This window comes from Ovis aries, chromosome 13 (genome assembly GCF_016772045.2).
Source record: "Ovis aries strain OAR_USU_Benz2616 breed Rambouillet chromosome 13, ARS-UI_Ramb_v3.0, whole genome shotgun sequence".
Lineage (NCBI taxonomy): Eukaryota > Metazoa > Chordata > Mammalia > Artiodactyla > Bovidae > Ovis > Ovis aries.
In genome coordinates, this window is record NC_056066.1 from 61436476 (window position 1) to 61451734 (window position 15259).

Sequence of the window (15259 nt, forward strand, 5' to 3'; positions counted from 1 at the left end):
CCTGCTGGGTATTTCCACGGAGATGCCCAGGGCCACGCAGAGCCTGCTTCGGCCTGCCTTTCCTCAGTCTAGCCAGACTCCTTCCTAGGAGTTATCATTGCCAGCTGCCACTCTCTCTCCCGCGGTCTCTGAATCCTGCCTCTCTCGGACCCATCCACTTTGCTCTCCCAACCTCTCCTGCCCCAGCTCAGGCCTGAAACCTTAAAACAGCCTCCTGTCTGCTCTCACTCCACCCAGCCCGCCCTTTTCCAGTTTTTCTTCCTGTGCAGGGGAGTTTTGTTTCTAAAACACAGATCTGGTTATGTATCCTAGTGCTCAAAGGACACGTCAGTGGTTCCTGCAGTTCTCAGGGTCAAGCGTAGTCTCCCATACAAGGCTTGGAGGTTTTTGAACTACCCCCGATTGCTTTGCCAACTTCATGTATCACCACTCTCTACCCTACCCTCTGAAAACAATTTTTTTTTTCCTTAGCTGTTTCCTATTTTTACTTTAGCACTTTTGTAGCTGTCCCTTGAGACAGGAAGCTTTTTCTCTGACTGCCTTTGGGAAGAGCCTGAATTCCCTCCTTCCCGTGTGCCTCTGCCTGTATTACTCTGTCCTTTCCTCATGATAAGATCTGGTTCCATCTGATAAGAACCTGCTGCTTGTGGCCCTCTGTGGACTCTCAGCTTTTGACTCATATTCACAGTGGCATCCTCAGTACCTAGCATGTAGAAGGTGCTTAATAGGTTCTAACTGAGGTCAATACTTCATACAAACAAACCAAAAATTTTCTTTAAAATATAAAGCTGAAATTTATGTATGTCTAGGGAAGCTGTGTCTTCAGTATTTCCATTATAAAGCCCTAGTGAAGCCGCCAAAGCTCCACCCCAGTGATGAGACAGGCCCAGCTGAGCACAGTATATTTTCCCTAAGAATTTACCTGCTTTGGCTCGGTCCGGAGCTCTTTGTCTTTCACAGGCTTCCCTGTGAGGAGCTATGTTCCGAGCGAGACCACTCACGACCTGGATTCTGCTCTTTTCTCACAAAGGCTATGGAGAGTAAGCTGCTTGTTGGAGGAAAAAATATAGTAGATCATACAAATGAACAGCAGAAAATCCTGGAGCAGAAACGGCAGGAAATTGCAGAACAGGTAACTTGTCACTCCCTTTGGGAGAGAATGGAGTTGGGCGGGGTGCGTCAGTGCTACAGAGCCAATATCTTTTCTGTTAGACTCTTCAAAGGTGATGAGAAGGACATGTGTCAGCCCCTTCCTGGTGGGAGACTGATCTAGAGCACCCAGCCCCATATTCTTGAATAGATGTTGTCTGTAGGCACACTGATCAGTTTTGTGACATTGCTCAGAAACGTCGAGAAAGAGAAATCCAGCAGCAGATGGAAAGCCGAGACGAGGAGACCTTGGAACTGAAGGAGACATACAGCTCATTGCAGCAAGAGGTGGACATCAAGACCAAGAAACTCAAAAAGGTAGGAAAGGAATGAGGCAGGCAGAGGCTCCTTGAGGTGTGGGGCAGAGTGAACTCTGTTGTCCAGAGGGCTGCCCGGCTCAGCCGCCTCTCCTGTTGTTTCCAGCTGTTCTCTAAGCTTCAGGCAGTCAAGGCAGAGATCCATGACCTCCAAGAAGAGCACATCAAGGAGCGGCAGGAGCTGGAGCAGACCCAGAATGAGCTCACCAGGGAGCTGAAACTCAAGTAAGTCCTGGGCCTTCCGGGGCACCCCAGCCGCTTGCTGTGTTGTTTGTTAAGTAGCAAACCCCTCAGAAGACAGGGCCCCTGCTTACTTCTCTCCATCTCTCGCCGCCTTGTCTGTCTTCTGTTTATTCCTAAGAAAGTTATTTTCTGTCTCTGCATCCCATCTGTTAACTGAGTATCTTCACCGTATGATCTCCAAGTTCCTCTCATTCTGCCTTACTGAAGCCATTATCTATTGATGAAAGGGAATCTTTTATTAATTAGAATTTTCTGAATGGTATAAGGAACACCCAAATATCCATTGCCCAGCAGTGATGGTGGTTTAATCGCTAAGTCATGTCTGACTGTTGTGATCCCATGGACTATAGCCTGCCAGGCTCCTCTGTCCGTGGGATTTCCCAGGCAGGAAGGCAGGAATACTGGAGTGGGTTGCCATTTTTTTCTCCAGGGGATCTTCCTGACCCAGGGATCGAACCCAAGTCTCCTGCATTGCAGGTGGATTTTTTACTGCTGAGCTACCAGGAAAGCCCAAGATGCTCTGATGAACAGTCTTTTGTCCTCCATCTTTCATAGTTTGGTTGCTTTTGGTTTTTTAGGGGGGTGGGCTCTACCATGTAGCCTGCAGAATCTTATCTCTCCCACCAGGGATTGAACCCATGCCCCCTTCAGTGAAAGCACAGATCTTTATCCTCATAAAAATACTTGAAAGCAAATCTTACATCATGTTACCTCATTCCTACATACTTACATATGTACCACAGTGTTGTTTTTTTTTTTTTAGAAAATCTTTATTGAGATATAATTCACATACCGTACAATTCACTTATTTAAAGTATGCAAGATACAAGTCAGTTTTTTTACTGTGGCTGCACAGCTTGGGGAATCTGTTCCCTCACCAAGGATTGAACCTGGGCCACAGCAATGAAAGCCAGGAATCCTAACCATTAGGTGACCAGGGAACTCCCCCACAAGTCATTTAAATATATATGCATATGTTTACTTGGCTGTAAAGTCAACACTACAGTCTAATTTTAGAACATTTGTGGGTGCCCTCACCCAAAGAAAACGTGTGCCGGTTGTCAGTCACTCCTTATTATCTCCTCCCCCAGCCTTATAAGTAACTGATCTACTTTCTGACTCTGTAAATTAACCTATTCTGGGCCTTTCGTATACACGGAATTATATAGGATGTGGTCTTTGTGACTGGTTTCTTTCGATTAACATGTCTTCAGGAGTTATCCATGTTGCAGGATGTTAGCACTTCTTTTTGTAGAGCTGACCCATATTATATGAATATTCCACATTTTATTTATCCATTCATCAGTTAATGGACATTTGGGTTGTTTCTGCTTTTCAGCTATAGTTAATAATGCTGCTATGAACATTTGTGTCCAAGTTTAATTGTGGACTTAACATTTTTAGTTCTCTTAGGTTATCCAAGAGTCTTACAGATTTAGGTCTTACATTTAGTCTATGATCCATTTAATTTCTTACATGGTCTGAAGTATGGTTCCAAATGCATTCTTTTGCATGTGGATATTCAGTTGCCCCAGCACCTTTTGTTGAAAGTGTCTTCCCTTTTTGTCTTTGCATCCTTGTTGAAAGTCAGTTGACCGTAATTGTAAGGTTTATTTCTCTACCTTCGGTACTATTCTGTTGAACTATATGTCTGTCATTATGCCAGTATCAACCGTCTTATTTACTGTAGCTTTGTAGTAAGTTTTGAAATGAGAAAATGTGAGTGCTCCAATGTTTTGTTCTTTTTCAAGATTCTTTTGGCTATTCAGGGTCTCGTGCATTTCCATATAAAAACTTTAAGATCAGCTTCTCAATTTCTGAAAAAGAAAAACAGTTGAGATTTTGATCGGAATTGTGTTGACTGTATAGATCAATTTGGAGAGTATTGTTATCTTAACAGTATTAAGTATGCTGATCCATGAACATGGGATGTTTTTCCATTTATTTGAATCTTGTTTAATTTCTGTCATAAATGTTTGTATTTTTCATTGCATAGTCTTTGCACTTCTTTTGTTAAATTTATACCTAAGTATTTTATTTTTTTGATGCTATCATATGAGGAATTGTTTTCTTAATTTTATTTTCAGAATGTTTATTCTGAAGCTACTGTGTCAGAATTAAAATTGATTTTTGTGGATGTAATGATATATTTTCACCTAACAAAATTAACATTGTTTCTTAGTATTCTCCCATACCCTACCCATATTTGGACTTTCTTGGTTTATTTGTATTAAGATCTACATAAGGACTATATATTGCATTTAGTTATTATGTCTATTATGCTTATTTTAATCTGGAGCAACCCCTTTCCTTTTTAGAAACTTTTTTTCATAGTTGTATTGTTGAAAAGGCTGGGGCAGTTAGCCTAGAGAAATATACCACATTCTGGATTTGTCAGTCTGCTTCTTCTTCATGGTGTCATTTAGCTTGCGTCTCTATCTTCTTTACTTTCCTTTAACTGAAGGTGAACTCTGAAGGACTGGTTCTCAACCTTGATTACACACCTAAATCATTGGAGGAGTTTTTAAAAATAGTGACACTTGGGTCCTACCCAAGAGGTTCTGATTTCACTCATCTAGGCAGTGGTCCTTAAACTTTCAGCAGGTACCAGTTCACCTGAAGGGCTTGTTAAACGTGGATTGCTGGGCCCCACATCCAGAGAATCTGATTCAGCACATCTGGGGTGGGGCCTGAGCATTTGCATTCACAAGTACCAGCTGTTGTTTCTGCTGGTTTTTGAGCACACTTTGAGAATCACTGATCTCTCACGAGGTCTGACTAAGATATTGTAAGTGATATTGACGTGCAGCCTGGCTTGAGAACCATTGAGCTAATGGTTTCAGCCAACAATGATCTTTGTGTAACCATTATTTCATTAGGGGTTTTGCAAATTAAAAAAATTTTTTTAATATCAGTTCTTCCACTTCATTTGCTCAAAGTTTTCTTTAAAGAGGAACTTTTCTTTGAGAAGGAAATGGCAGTCCACTCCAGTATTCTTGCCTGGGAAACCCTGTGGACAGAGGAGCCTGGTGGGCTACAGTCTGTGGGGTCGCAAAGAGTCAGATACAACTTCGCAACTAAACACAACTGCAGCAACAGAGACTCAGTGCAGCCAAAAATAAATACATTTTTTTTGAAAAAGAACTTTCAAAGAGATTCTTTCAATGATTAAGTTGTAAATTTGGGACGGAGTCCTTAAAGTTAAATACATGTGTTAGTCCTCTTGCTAGGCATGTACACCTAGAAAAAAGGTCAGAACAAAATATGTCAGAATATCTATTTCTGAGTATTGAAATTGTATTTCTCACATTTTCTTTTCTTTAAAAAAAAGTTTTTTTCACCCTGCATAGAATGTAGGTTCTTAGTTCCCTGACCAGTGATCGAACCTGTACCTCCTGCCTTGGGAGGTCAGAGCGTTAACCACTTCACCACCAGGGAAGTCTCACATTTTCTAATGTATAAATAAGATCTTTAAAATCACCAAAAAAAGGACCCCAAATATATGAAAAATCATTTCTTAAATAGTCAAATAAAGAGAAAATGTCATCTCTTCAAATTGTTTTTTTAAGGAAGTAATTTGCATTGTTCTGTCTCTTCTTCATATCTACTGAATAAACAGCAAGCCAGCCTGTTTCTCATAGTCCCCTCGACCTCTGTGGTGTTTGTTTTGTGTGTCTCTGTCGTTCACACCCTGTTGGCATTGTTCTGTCCTGAGGTCTGGAAGGAGTGTACTCAGAGAGGGGCAGGAAATAGTCATCACCATGGAGAGACACAGCTCAGCGGGTTCCAGTTTCATTGTCTGCCGCGTTCCCTAGGTGCTTCTGAGGCAGAGACTCTTCTCAGGAATGGTCTTCATTTGCAGGGATCTAAGGGACTGAAATGCATCTTGTTCTCCTCTTTGTTCTGGTGATTAGAATGTGGAGTTTTCCACCTTGGGCAACAGTCCATAGGACTGGAGGAAGGCATTTGAAATTGTAATCTGTTTTCTGCATTTTGGAAATTAAGGAGCAGGTTTAGCAGTACCAGTGGCCCTCCCTCAAGTACTTAGCACAAGTTCACTGCAGCATAGCCCAGGCATTGCCTTCCTCTTTATTTTTAAAAATTATTTGTTTATTTGCTTCAAAAACTGTGGGATCTTAGTTCCCCGACATCAAATCCAGGCCCCTCGCATTGGAAGTGTGGAGTCTTAGCCATTGGACCACCAGGGAAGTCCCTCCCTTCCTCTTTAATCCTTCCACCTCCTCAAGCTGCTACTGCTTGGGGATAAGTGACCTTTCCATATTCCTACAGTAGCTGCTGCTAAGTTGCTTTAGTCTTATTTGACTCTGTGCGACCCCATAGATGGCAGCCCACCAGGCTTCCCCATCCCTGGGATTCTCCAGGCAAGAACAGTGGAGTGGGTTGCCATGTCCTTCTCCAATGCATGAAAGTGAAAAGTGAAAGTGAAGCCGCTTAGTCGTGTTCAACTATTAGCAACCCTATGGACTGTAGCCTACCAGGCTCCTCCCTCCGTGGGATTTTCCAGGCAAGAGTACTGGAGTCGGGTGCCGTTGTCTTCTCCATTCCTACGATAGACCTGTCAGCATACCTACGAGTATTCCTCTGTCTCAGGCAGGGGCCAGTGTCGTTCCTGTCTGTACCCCAGCTCCTAGTATGATGGTAGTCCCATTGTACCTGCTCAGTAGATGTTGGTTGAGTGACTTGGCCCTTACCTATTACTTGCTTCATGTGGGACCAGATAGCCAGCACCCCATTCTTGTTCTTTGTCCATCTATTCGCCTGTGTATTTGTGCTCTTACAGGCATCTTATTATAGAAAACTTCATTCCCCTGGAAGAAAAAAGTAAAATTATGAATAGATCCTTCTTTGATGAAGAGGAAGATCATTGGAAATTACATCCTATAACCAGACTAGAGTAAGTCACTGTTGATTGTAATGTGGGAATGGGGTGGGGTAGAATGTTGATAAGCTGGACTTGCCCAGAGGAGAATGGTAAAATGCAGTCTGATTCCTTTGAACTTGGAACCAATTGCAGCTGTGACTTTGTGGCTGCTGTAAGTTCATGAGGTAAACGAATTGGGAAACATTATCATAGTGAACTAATGGCCTTTCCCAAGTTCCTGCTCTTCAGCTTCCCCTGTCCAGTGAAGTGTGCCAGGCCAAGGGAGGGGCAGTACACAGGTGTTATCTTATCTGTCAGTCTGACTGTGTGGAGGATTCTCAGTCTCTGTCTGGGTCCTGCTGGAAAGATGAGAGAAGTCTGCCAAGGATGTGGGAGCGGGGAGGTGCTGCTCAGCTTCACGCCTGCTATCTAAGAACTGGATGATGACTCAGAGCCCCTCCAGCTTGAAAGATGCATGATGCTCACATGTGAATCAGAAAGCAATTCAAGCAGAAAATATCAGCAGCTCCCGCCCCATTTACATGTCAGCCCTCAGTCCAGGGAGTTTCCCATTTCGGGTTCTACCTAAAGGAGGCTCAGAATTTTCTGAGTGCTAGTTCCACAGTCCCAATCCTGGGACTGTGGGACACACTCTGGCCTGGGTCTTGAGCGCACAGTCCATTTCCAGGAACCAGCAGATGATGAAAAGGCCAGTCTCAGCTGTGGGATACAGGAGACCGTTGAGCCAGCACGCAAGAATGTCCATGATGGTTCGTCCAGACGTTCGATACAGGGTGAGAAGATTGTACTCGTGTTTCTCTCCTCTCTGTCCTGGAGGAGTTTAAATTTATGTAAACCCTTTGACCCGTCTGCACAGTCATAATTTGTATCCTGACACTTTTAAAAGGGACCTGAGGACAGCTACATTAATAACAGTTATAACAAATAATACGTATGATTAATGAATCATAAATAACAAGGTAAAAGAGAATGAGATTTAGCAAATTAGGGCTAGGGAAGGAAAGAGTACAAACATACTGTAGTCCATGTGGCCAGTACACATTAATAGTGAGTTTCAGAATGGCCTTGTGGGGTGACGGGAAAGAAAGACATCTAATGACGGGAGATGGAGGTTCGTGAAAGAACTTGTGGTCCTTCCATTTAACAGAATATGTGTGAGCCATGTAGTTAATTGAAGTGACATAATTGATAACTAGTTAATGACCCAAGTATATTTTACAGTAGAAACACCATACAGGCTTCTGTTTATAAGCACTAATCATGCAGCAGGCCCTGTACTCAGCGCTTTGCTGCTCTATGTGACTGAGCCCTCCCACTCACTCTGTGTGGTCAGTCCTGTGGCTTAAAAGTTCAGGTAGCTGGTAAGTGGATGAGCCAGGAGATGCAGGTATTATTCAGCTATAGAACAATTGGTCCTGAAAGCGTATATATGAATTTAAAAGTTGGGTGCAAAGTAGATCAAAATATGAACTGGTAATTGCTGGTTAATGAAAGCACATTCATTTAAAATTTTCTTCATTTTGCTTATCTGTATTTTTTTATAACTATCCATGGGGAACCTCTAATATATTTATTTATTTAGACTGCACTGCATGGCTTATGGGATCTTAGTTTTCCCAACCAGGGTTTGCACCTGGACCACAGCAGTGAAAGCACCAAGTCCTAACCACTGAACTACCAGGGAGTTCTCTGAATTACTTTTAAGATGAAAGCTTGTCACTTAAAATTTTAAGATGTTTTTGAGTCTCCCTTGGCGGCCAGAGCAAGGCAGATTAGGACTAGTTAACTCTTCAAGCACCATTCTTCCTGGCACTGAGTTATTCTGAATAAGGAAAACAAAAGCAAAAAAGAGATTATCAGATGTGGCTTTATGTCGTGGAAGATGAGGGATGTGTCAGAGTTCTCAGAAGCATTTTTCTAGCAGTTTCAGAGGATGCATATCTTGTCAGTTTATTTCATGTCTTCAGCCTAAAAACATGATTTTAAAGCCAACAAATCAAATACATGGGTTTCCAGGGGGCTTACCTTGATCCAGAGATAGAATTTCAAGCAGTGGCGCTCAGATGATTTTTAGCAACAGACCTGCCCCATTGAGAGACATGTATTGCAGTATCTCAATATATAAAATTGATCAGCGGAGCCACTCCATTCTCTCCCGTAACCTCCTCCCAGCTGGTTTCCCTCATGCCCCGGCCAGGGCCTTGGGGCTTGAACTCCACCGACTGGGAGGAGCTAGAGGGGAAGATGTGGAGCCATGGGTGTTCTTCCCTCATCACCCTCGGCTTGGTGTTTGGGGGCTAGGAAGAGGCCCACCACAGAGATCGAATGAGGGAATCTCTCTACAAGGCCAGTTATGAGGCAGAGCCTGCTCTGATTTTCAAAATCTGATAATAAGCACGTACACTGCCCCCTGCACACACTCCACATATATGCACCATACCTGCCTCCTTCCCTCTACAGCCAGAAAATTCATCAGAGCTGCTGTAGGTATGGAGATTTTTGATGACTACAATTTTCTTCTGCATATCTTTTTTATATTTTTATACTGTCTACAGTAAATGGGTTGTACTTTATTATTTTCTCTTGATTATTCCCCTTAGGGTACAATACACACTTTTTTTTTTTAAAGGAAAATAGAGAAAAGCATAGAAAGTAAATAAAAGTCACCTGAAATGGCACCAGGAAAAAAGTTATAAAACTACATCACTTTTTCTAGACAGACCGTTGGTAGGCTTTGAGTAGCAAGCAATCTGAGGTTCTGTTCTTGGGTTTAGATTGTTAGAACTCCTTTTGTCTGATTGGACGCCATCCTAGCTGTCTTGGCTCTGTTTCTGTAGGCAGAAAACATCATGCTGCTGGAGCTGGACATGCCCAGTCGGACCACCAGAGACTACGAGGGCCCCGCCATCGCCCCCAAGGTCCAGGCCGCATTGGATGCAGCTCTACAGGATGAAGATGAGATACAGGTGGATGCATCATCCTTTGAAAGCACTGCACATAAGAAAACCAAGGCCAGGTGAGTGGCTTTGGGGACCTATGTTTGAACAAGGACAGATGAGGGGAGAGGGTAGCAAATGTGCTTGTTTATCATAGAACTAAGTGGCAAAGCCCGAGTTAACCTCGGTCTGTCTGCATCCACAGCCCAGGCTCTGAGCCTCAATTTAAATAACCAGCCACTTAATTTGGTGCTCAATTAGAAATCCTGTCTTATTACATTCTGGATTAGAAGTTTAAGGAAAATGACTGAGTACAAAGCCAAAAATGGTAGGAATTTTACCTGCATACTTAGTTTTTTTTTTTTTCCTTCTTACCAATTTGGAGAAGACAGTCAAGATATAATTTTAATGGAAGAACAATTGCTGAGAATCAAGAGTCCCTCCCTGAGGTGTCATCCGTCCATTGTCGGGTCATGTCGACTATCCGAGAGGGTCACGCTGTGCCAGTCTCTGGTGGTTTTACAATTGAAAGTCCATGAGGCAAGGCCACTCTGAGACATAATGGCACTGATGGGAAGGGAGGCTTATCTGCATCAGAGAGAGCAATGGGATGTGTAATGGACGTATGTGCTTGACTCTTGCAGGCCTAAAAGTGGAAGGAAGTCGGGCTCCTCCTCTTCCTCAGGAACCCCCGCATCTCAGCTTTATCCACAGCCTCGGGGGCTAGTTCCAAAGTAAAGCCACTTCCCCCTCTCCCAGGTTACAAACAGCCTTGCCTTCTGGGAGAAGAGACAAGCAAAAACCTGCAGAGAGGACTTGACCCCAAACTCAGAACCATTCCCCTGGGGAGAAGCAATGGCCTCTTTGCCGATGAACCAACTTAATCTGGTTGAACAGGCTGGTCGTAAGACGGCACTCAGCTCCTCTGGGACTTGTCCTTTAATTAGCATCTCAGAACTGCCTGGATAAGGTAAAGTGTGATAGCCAGAGTGGAAAGCAAGAGAGTGACCGGTGACCTTGCTTCCCTTCTCCCTTGCCACCTCCTCTCCTTTTTCTTGCTGTCCCATCCTCTCCCCTCTACTTTTCTAGCCTGTTCTTTATACTGGGCTCCCTTCTTGTTGAACAATAGGGCAAAATCAGGAGTCACCTCAGCAGACCAGCTCTTTGGAGCCTCAGGATAAAGTGGCAAAGGGTCTGAAAAGCGAAAGTCGTAGAACTTGAGCAGGTGCTCGTTCTTATAGGTAGAAAATGAGAAATCTCATTTGGAGCTAAGCCTCTGAGGGGCACGGTCCATGCACCTCAGTAAGAAGTGGATCTGCTTTGGGGATCTGCTGAAGGAGCAGATATTTTCTAAGGAAGCTGCCAACTTCTGCTCCAGAAGGATTCTATGTCAGAAGCAATAGAAATAACACTTCCTCTGCCTCCTTGGAGAGTTTAGGGAAACAGCTTCTTTAGAACCTCAAAACCATGACCATCTTATCCAAGACGCGAATCTGTATGCTGATGCCATGTCCATACGCCGTGTCACTTTGTCCTTTATTGGTCACCATCTATTCCCATGCACATTCCCTGAGCGAACCTGCCTGGGGCCATCCTCTGCCTCCGGAGCATGCTCTACAGTGGGCCTGTATTTTGGGAAAAGGGAGGCTGTCTCTGCCTTCTCTGATGGGACCAGAGCTGGGGGCACGAGACACAGAGAAGCACTTCTGCATCCCCTGTTTTGTTCCATCCTTGCATAGAGAGCTCTGGGGTGACGAGGTGGGTGCCAGATGGAGTCGTGAGGCTTGGTGCAGTGGCAAAGGAAGACGTCACAGCTGGTGCGGCAGAGGAATCCTGCCTGCCTCCAGCAGAAAACTCACCTAATCCTAGAACTGGGGCTCCCCCCAGGCAGAGCCCGGGGCAGTAGCAAGGCATGGCCGTGCGATGGAATAGTTCAGAGGAGTTAGGAGTTCCCGTTTACATGTACTGGTTTGGTTTGTAAGTTTTAGTTCTCTGTATTATTGAAACTCAGAATTTGGCTTTATGTTGGTCACTAGGTGGATGTTACTCATTTCCCCCCATGAGAAGCTCATAAGTGTGTGTGGGTGTGCAAGCACAGTGGTGCCTGTGTTCTTTGAATGTGTCGTGTGTGTCTGTAAGAGAGAGAGAGACCAAGAACTTGCCCGACTTTAGAAATACACTAACGTGCAGTTGTTGCCTTTGTCTGTATTAAAGGCCCGCTGAATGACTAATCCAGGCTGGAAGCTCCCACGTGGGGGTCTGAGTCCACGAGCCAAGCCTGAGGGGACAATATGTGTCCCTAGTCGGCCACACCGGCGCACTTTGCTGGCACCGTGCCTCGGGAAGGTGGCGACTCAGTGGGCCTTGAGTTATGTTTTAACTCAGCTGCTCAGTTCCCAGGGCACATTTCTGGATCAGAACCCATGGGAAAGAGGAGGTACCGAGTGCAATGTCTTAGCATCCTGCAAATGGAGATCTGTCGTCTACCAGCTTATCTCCTGTTTAGTAACCATTCTTTCTGAACCCAGGGCCCTTTTCAGCAATTCGTGGAGCATAATGGAAGCATCCCTCATCTTTCTCGGGATCAAACTCTGTTCTTTATTATTTACTAAGAATGTCCCTGTTTGAACAGGAACCAAATGATGGGGTGGGTAGCCTAAGATGGTGACCTGCTGGTTACACCTGTCTTTTGGCACTGCATTTCCTTGAAGCTGATCTGAATTCTGTAGGCTGAACATTTCCATCTAGGAAGTCTGAGAATTAAAAATTGCAGATAACCCTGTAGCTGAATACTGATGTCTCAAGGTGACTATTCTGACCATGGGTGGTTGAATGACCATGGAACTTTTCTAAGAAGGCAGAAGAAGCCAAGTTGACAGGCAGGGTCATGAAAACAGGCCTGCCTTGTACTCAGCTGTGTTCATCTGGTGGTCTGTGAAATGAAGTCGAAGAACTCCTGGCTGGAGGTTGAGTCTCCGGTGCTTTTCTTCTCTCAAATGGATCCGATGAATATTCGAATAGAGTAGAGTGTCCTGCTGCCACCAGGAAGCTGCTGCTTTGGGCTCTGAGGGACCAGGTTTTTATTGTCTGTTGTCATGCTAGAATGTTTCAAGCCCTCTGAGCACCTTCATGTCAGCAGCACCTAATGAAATCTGGCAGCAAGGTCCCAGGATCTAATAAGCTCATCTGAGAGAAGGAGTTTGAGACAAACGTGCAACTGCCTGCAGGAATGTATCTGGTTTCAGATTTCAAATCCCATGTCTCCCAGGCCCCTGGATTCAGAACTCATGGCCACAAATCATAGGCATGAAGCACTTTCTTAAGACTCCACCCTAACGCTGGATGGCTCCCCGTTGAATGCCTGCATGCTGCTTGAATGGCACCACCCACATCTCCACGACCACGGGCGTCAAGAGAGTTGCTCAGCTCCGGCATGGGCCTCACTCTACTTCTCCTGTGTGACTCTTGTAAGTGCCCCTTCGCTGAATGTAGAATCATTGCCAAGTTTGTGAGAAGTGTCCATTCCCTGCCAACGTGGGATATCAGTCCAGCCTCACTTTTCCCACTGGAGGTCAAGGCTCGGTGCGAACACCACCTTGGGCCATCTCAGCACCATCAGTGGACAAAAATGGGGCTGTTAATACACTCTAAAAGCCATAATCAGAATGCTCAGAAGGACCTGGGTAAGAACAGCAGGCCTGGCTATTGTCTATCGTGCAAGGCTGTGTCTTGTACTGTTTGGAAATCTGACCCCCCTCCTCCCTGCCCTCGCTTCTTGAATGAAATGCTTCTGAGGTTATTTATGAAAGGAGTGATCCTGGGGCAGGCAGGAGGCAGTGGGCTTTATGGCTCCTTGGAGTTACTATTGATCTTGACCTTCTCTTTGGCTACCTTTAGACAAAGAATATGCCAATACTTGGGGCTCTGAGTTTTATAGTCAATATTTATTTGTATCATCTCTTTGTCTAGGAATGTAAAAGTGACTCTAAACTAAGATGTGTAATAAAAATCAGATTTATTGTACCTCCAAAAAGGTGTCCTCATAAATGACTGATGCTTCTGAGAATGACATGCTGGTGGCTGACACACTGCCAATTTCTTTTAAACATTTGAATCTTTCCAGTGGAAGGGGGGTGGGAGTGGAACATGAAGACTGAGTTGGAATGTTGGCATTTAAAAAATATAGCAGCAAGGTGAAGGGACATGAAATGAAAGAGTGACAAACGAATGCTCTTTGTGGTTTTCCATGGAAGTTCCTAAGTCAGACATGAAATTACTTTTAATTTCTTGTGTTTTGTTTTTTAATGTTTCCTTACATTTATTATATACTTTAGAATATACATTTTTTAACACAAAAATATTTCATGTTATTTACTATCAAGAAAAAATTACCAGAAATGAGCGACTCATTGTTGGTCTTATGGTTTCTTATGTGCTCAGGCCTGCTGGAGTGTCCCAGCCCCTAGGATGGAGGAAGGGTCATGTACCTTGTGTGAGGAGTGGAGACTCAATAGAAGGAGCTCGGACCCTGGACTCTGAGCTCGGCTTGAATCCTGCTTGTGCCTATGCTTACTAGCTGTGCAACTATGAGGATTTTAGTTTTTCTCTCTAAACCTTGGTGTGTGTGTGTGTGTGGAGGGGTGGGGCTTGTCTGTAAAACAGGGTCCTAGTCACACCTGGAAGGGCCACTGTAGGGATTAGCATTGCATTTAAAGCAACAAGTACACAAGTATATGGATGAAAGCAGACATTTTCAAATGTGGTTATTGGGCGTTCCCTGTGGTCCAGTGGTTAGGACTCTGCACTTTCACTGCTGAGGGCCTGAGTTCAATCCCTAGTTGGGGAAGTAAGATCATACAAACTGTGTGGTGCGACTCCCTCGTACCCCCAAAGCCCCCACCCCACCCCCGCCACCACTCAATAATAAAATTATTTGGTTATTGCTATGACTGGCCCTGGGTTCAGAAGACACCATGAGCAATTTGTATCCTAAGAAACTAGAAGCTAGTACTGGGTGTATTATGTTCAGAAACCCCTAGGCCTCTATAGAAAAGCGGCTAATCACTTAACAAACACATGTTGAGTATCTCCTCTGTGCCATGCTGTTCCAGGAACTGGATACAGAGATGTGAGCAACATAGCCCCTGCCCACACACAGCTTGTGCTTGCATGTAAATGCTAACCAAAAGCACCTGAATGTGTAATACCCAGTCATGACAAATGTCATGACATGCTATTATAAGAGAGTCATAGCAGCCTGATTTGGATTGGGTGAGTAAAGAAGGGAAGGGCTTTCTGAAGAAATGGCGTAAAGTGAGATCCAGAGGACAAAGAGTTACCGGAACAGGAATAAAGAAAGAAATTTGTTCAGAGAGGGAACAGCACCTGTGAAAGCCTCATGTAACAGAGAACTAGGATTTCATGGGAAGCTATCTGCAGTCCTTTTCTACCCTCACTAGGGGGAAGCATGCAGAGCTTCTGTAAAAAAGATTATAGTATAGGGCTTTAGAAATAGGTACACCAGCGAGAAATGGAAAGAACAGAGAGGACAGTGGCTTATGTGATTGGGCAGATGATCCTTAACTCTTCAGAAGATGCCCTCAAACTACATGTAACGTCCCTATGGTCCCCTTTCTTTCCCAAAAGAGTTAAAAATCATAGGTTAGCCTAGCCTACATGGTTAACTATTTTAGAATAAAATCAAAACTCAT

At 44.2% G+C, this 15259-nt stretch overlaps 1 protein-coding gene across 12 annotated transcripts in view; it reads left to right on the forward strand.

The window, feature by feature from the left end:
- The window catches only part of KIF3B (kinesin family member 3B), a 58778-nt gene extending 45197 nt beyond the window's left edge, over positions 1-13581 (forward strand). For 7 of the 12 annotated variants that reach the window (XM_060397693.1, XM_042230014.1, XM_042230016.1 and 4 more), the window contains 7 exons: positions 1031-1132; positions 1345-1467; positions 1573-1691; positions 6511-6624; positions 7280-7385; positions 9450-9628; positions 10193-13581. In XM_060397693.1, the coding sequence (XP_060253676.1) occupies positions 1031-1132; positions 1345-1467; positions 1573-1691; positions 6511-6624; positions 7280-7385; positions 9450-9628; positions 10193-10286 (837 nt within the window). In that variant the 3' untranslated portion in view covers positions 10287-13581. The remainder of the gene's footprint in view (positions 1-1030; positions 1133-1344; positions 1468-1572; positions 1692-6510; positions 6625-7279; positions 7386-9449; positions 9629-10192) is intronic. The other 5 variants (XR_009596101.1, XR_009596097.1, XR_009596098.1 and 2 more) reach the window with 1 other exon arrangement.
- The last annotated feature ends 1678 nt before the right edge of the window (positions 13582-15259 follow it).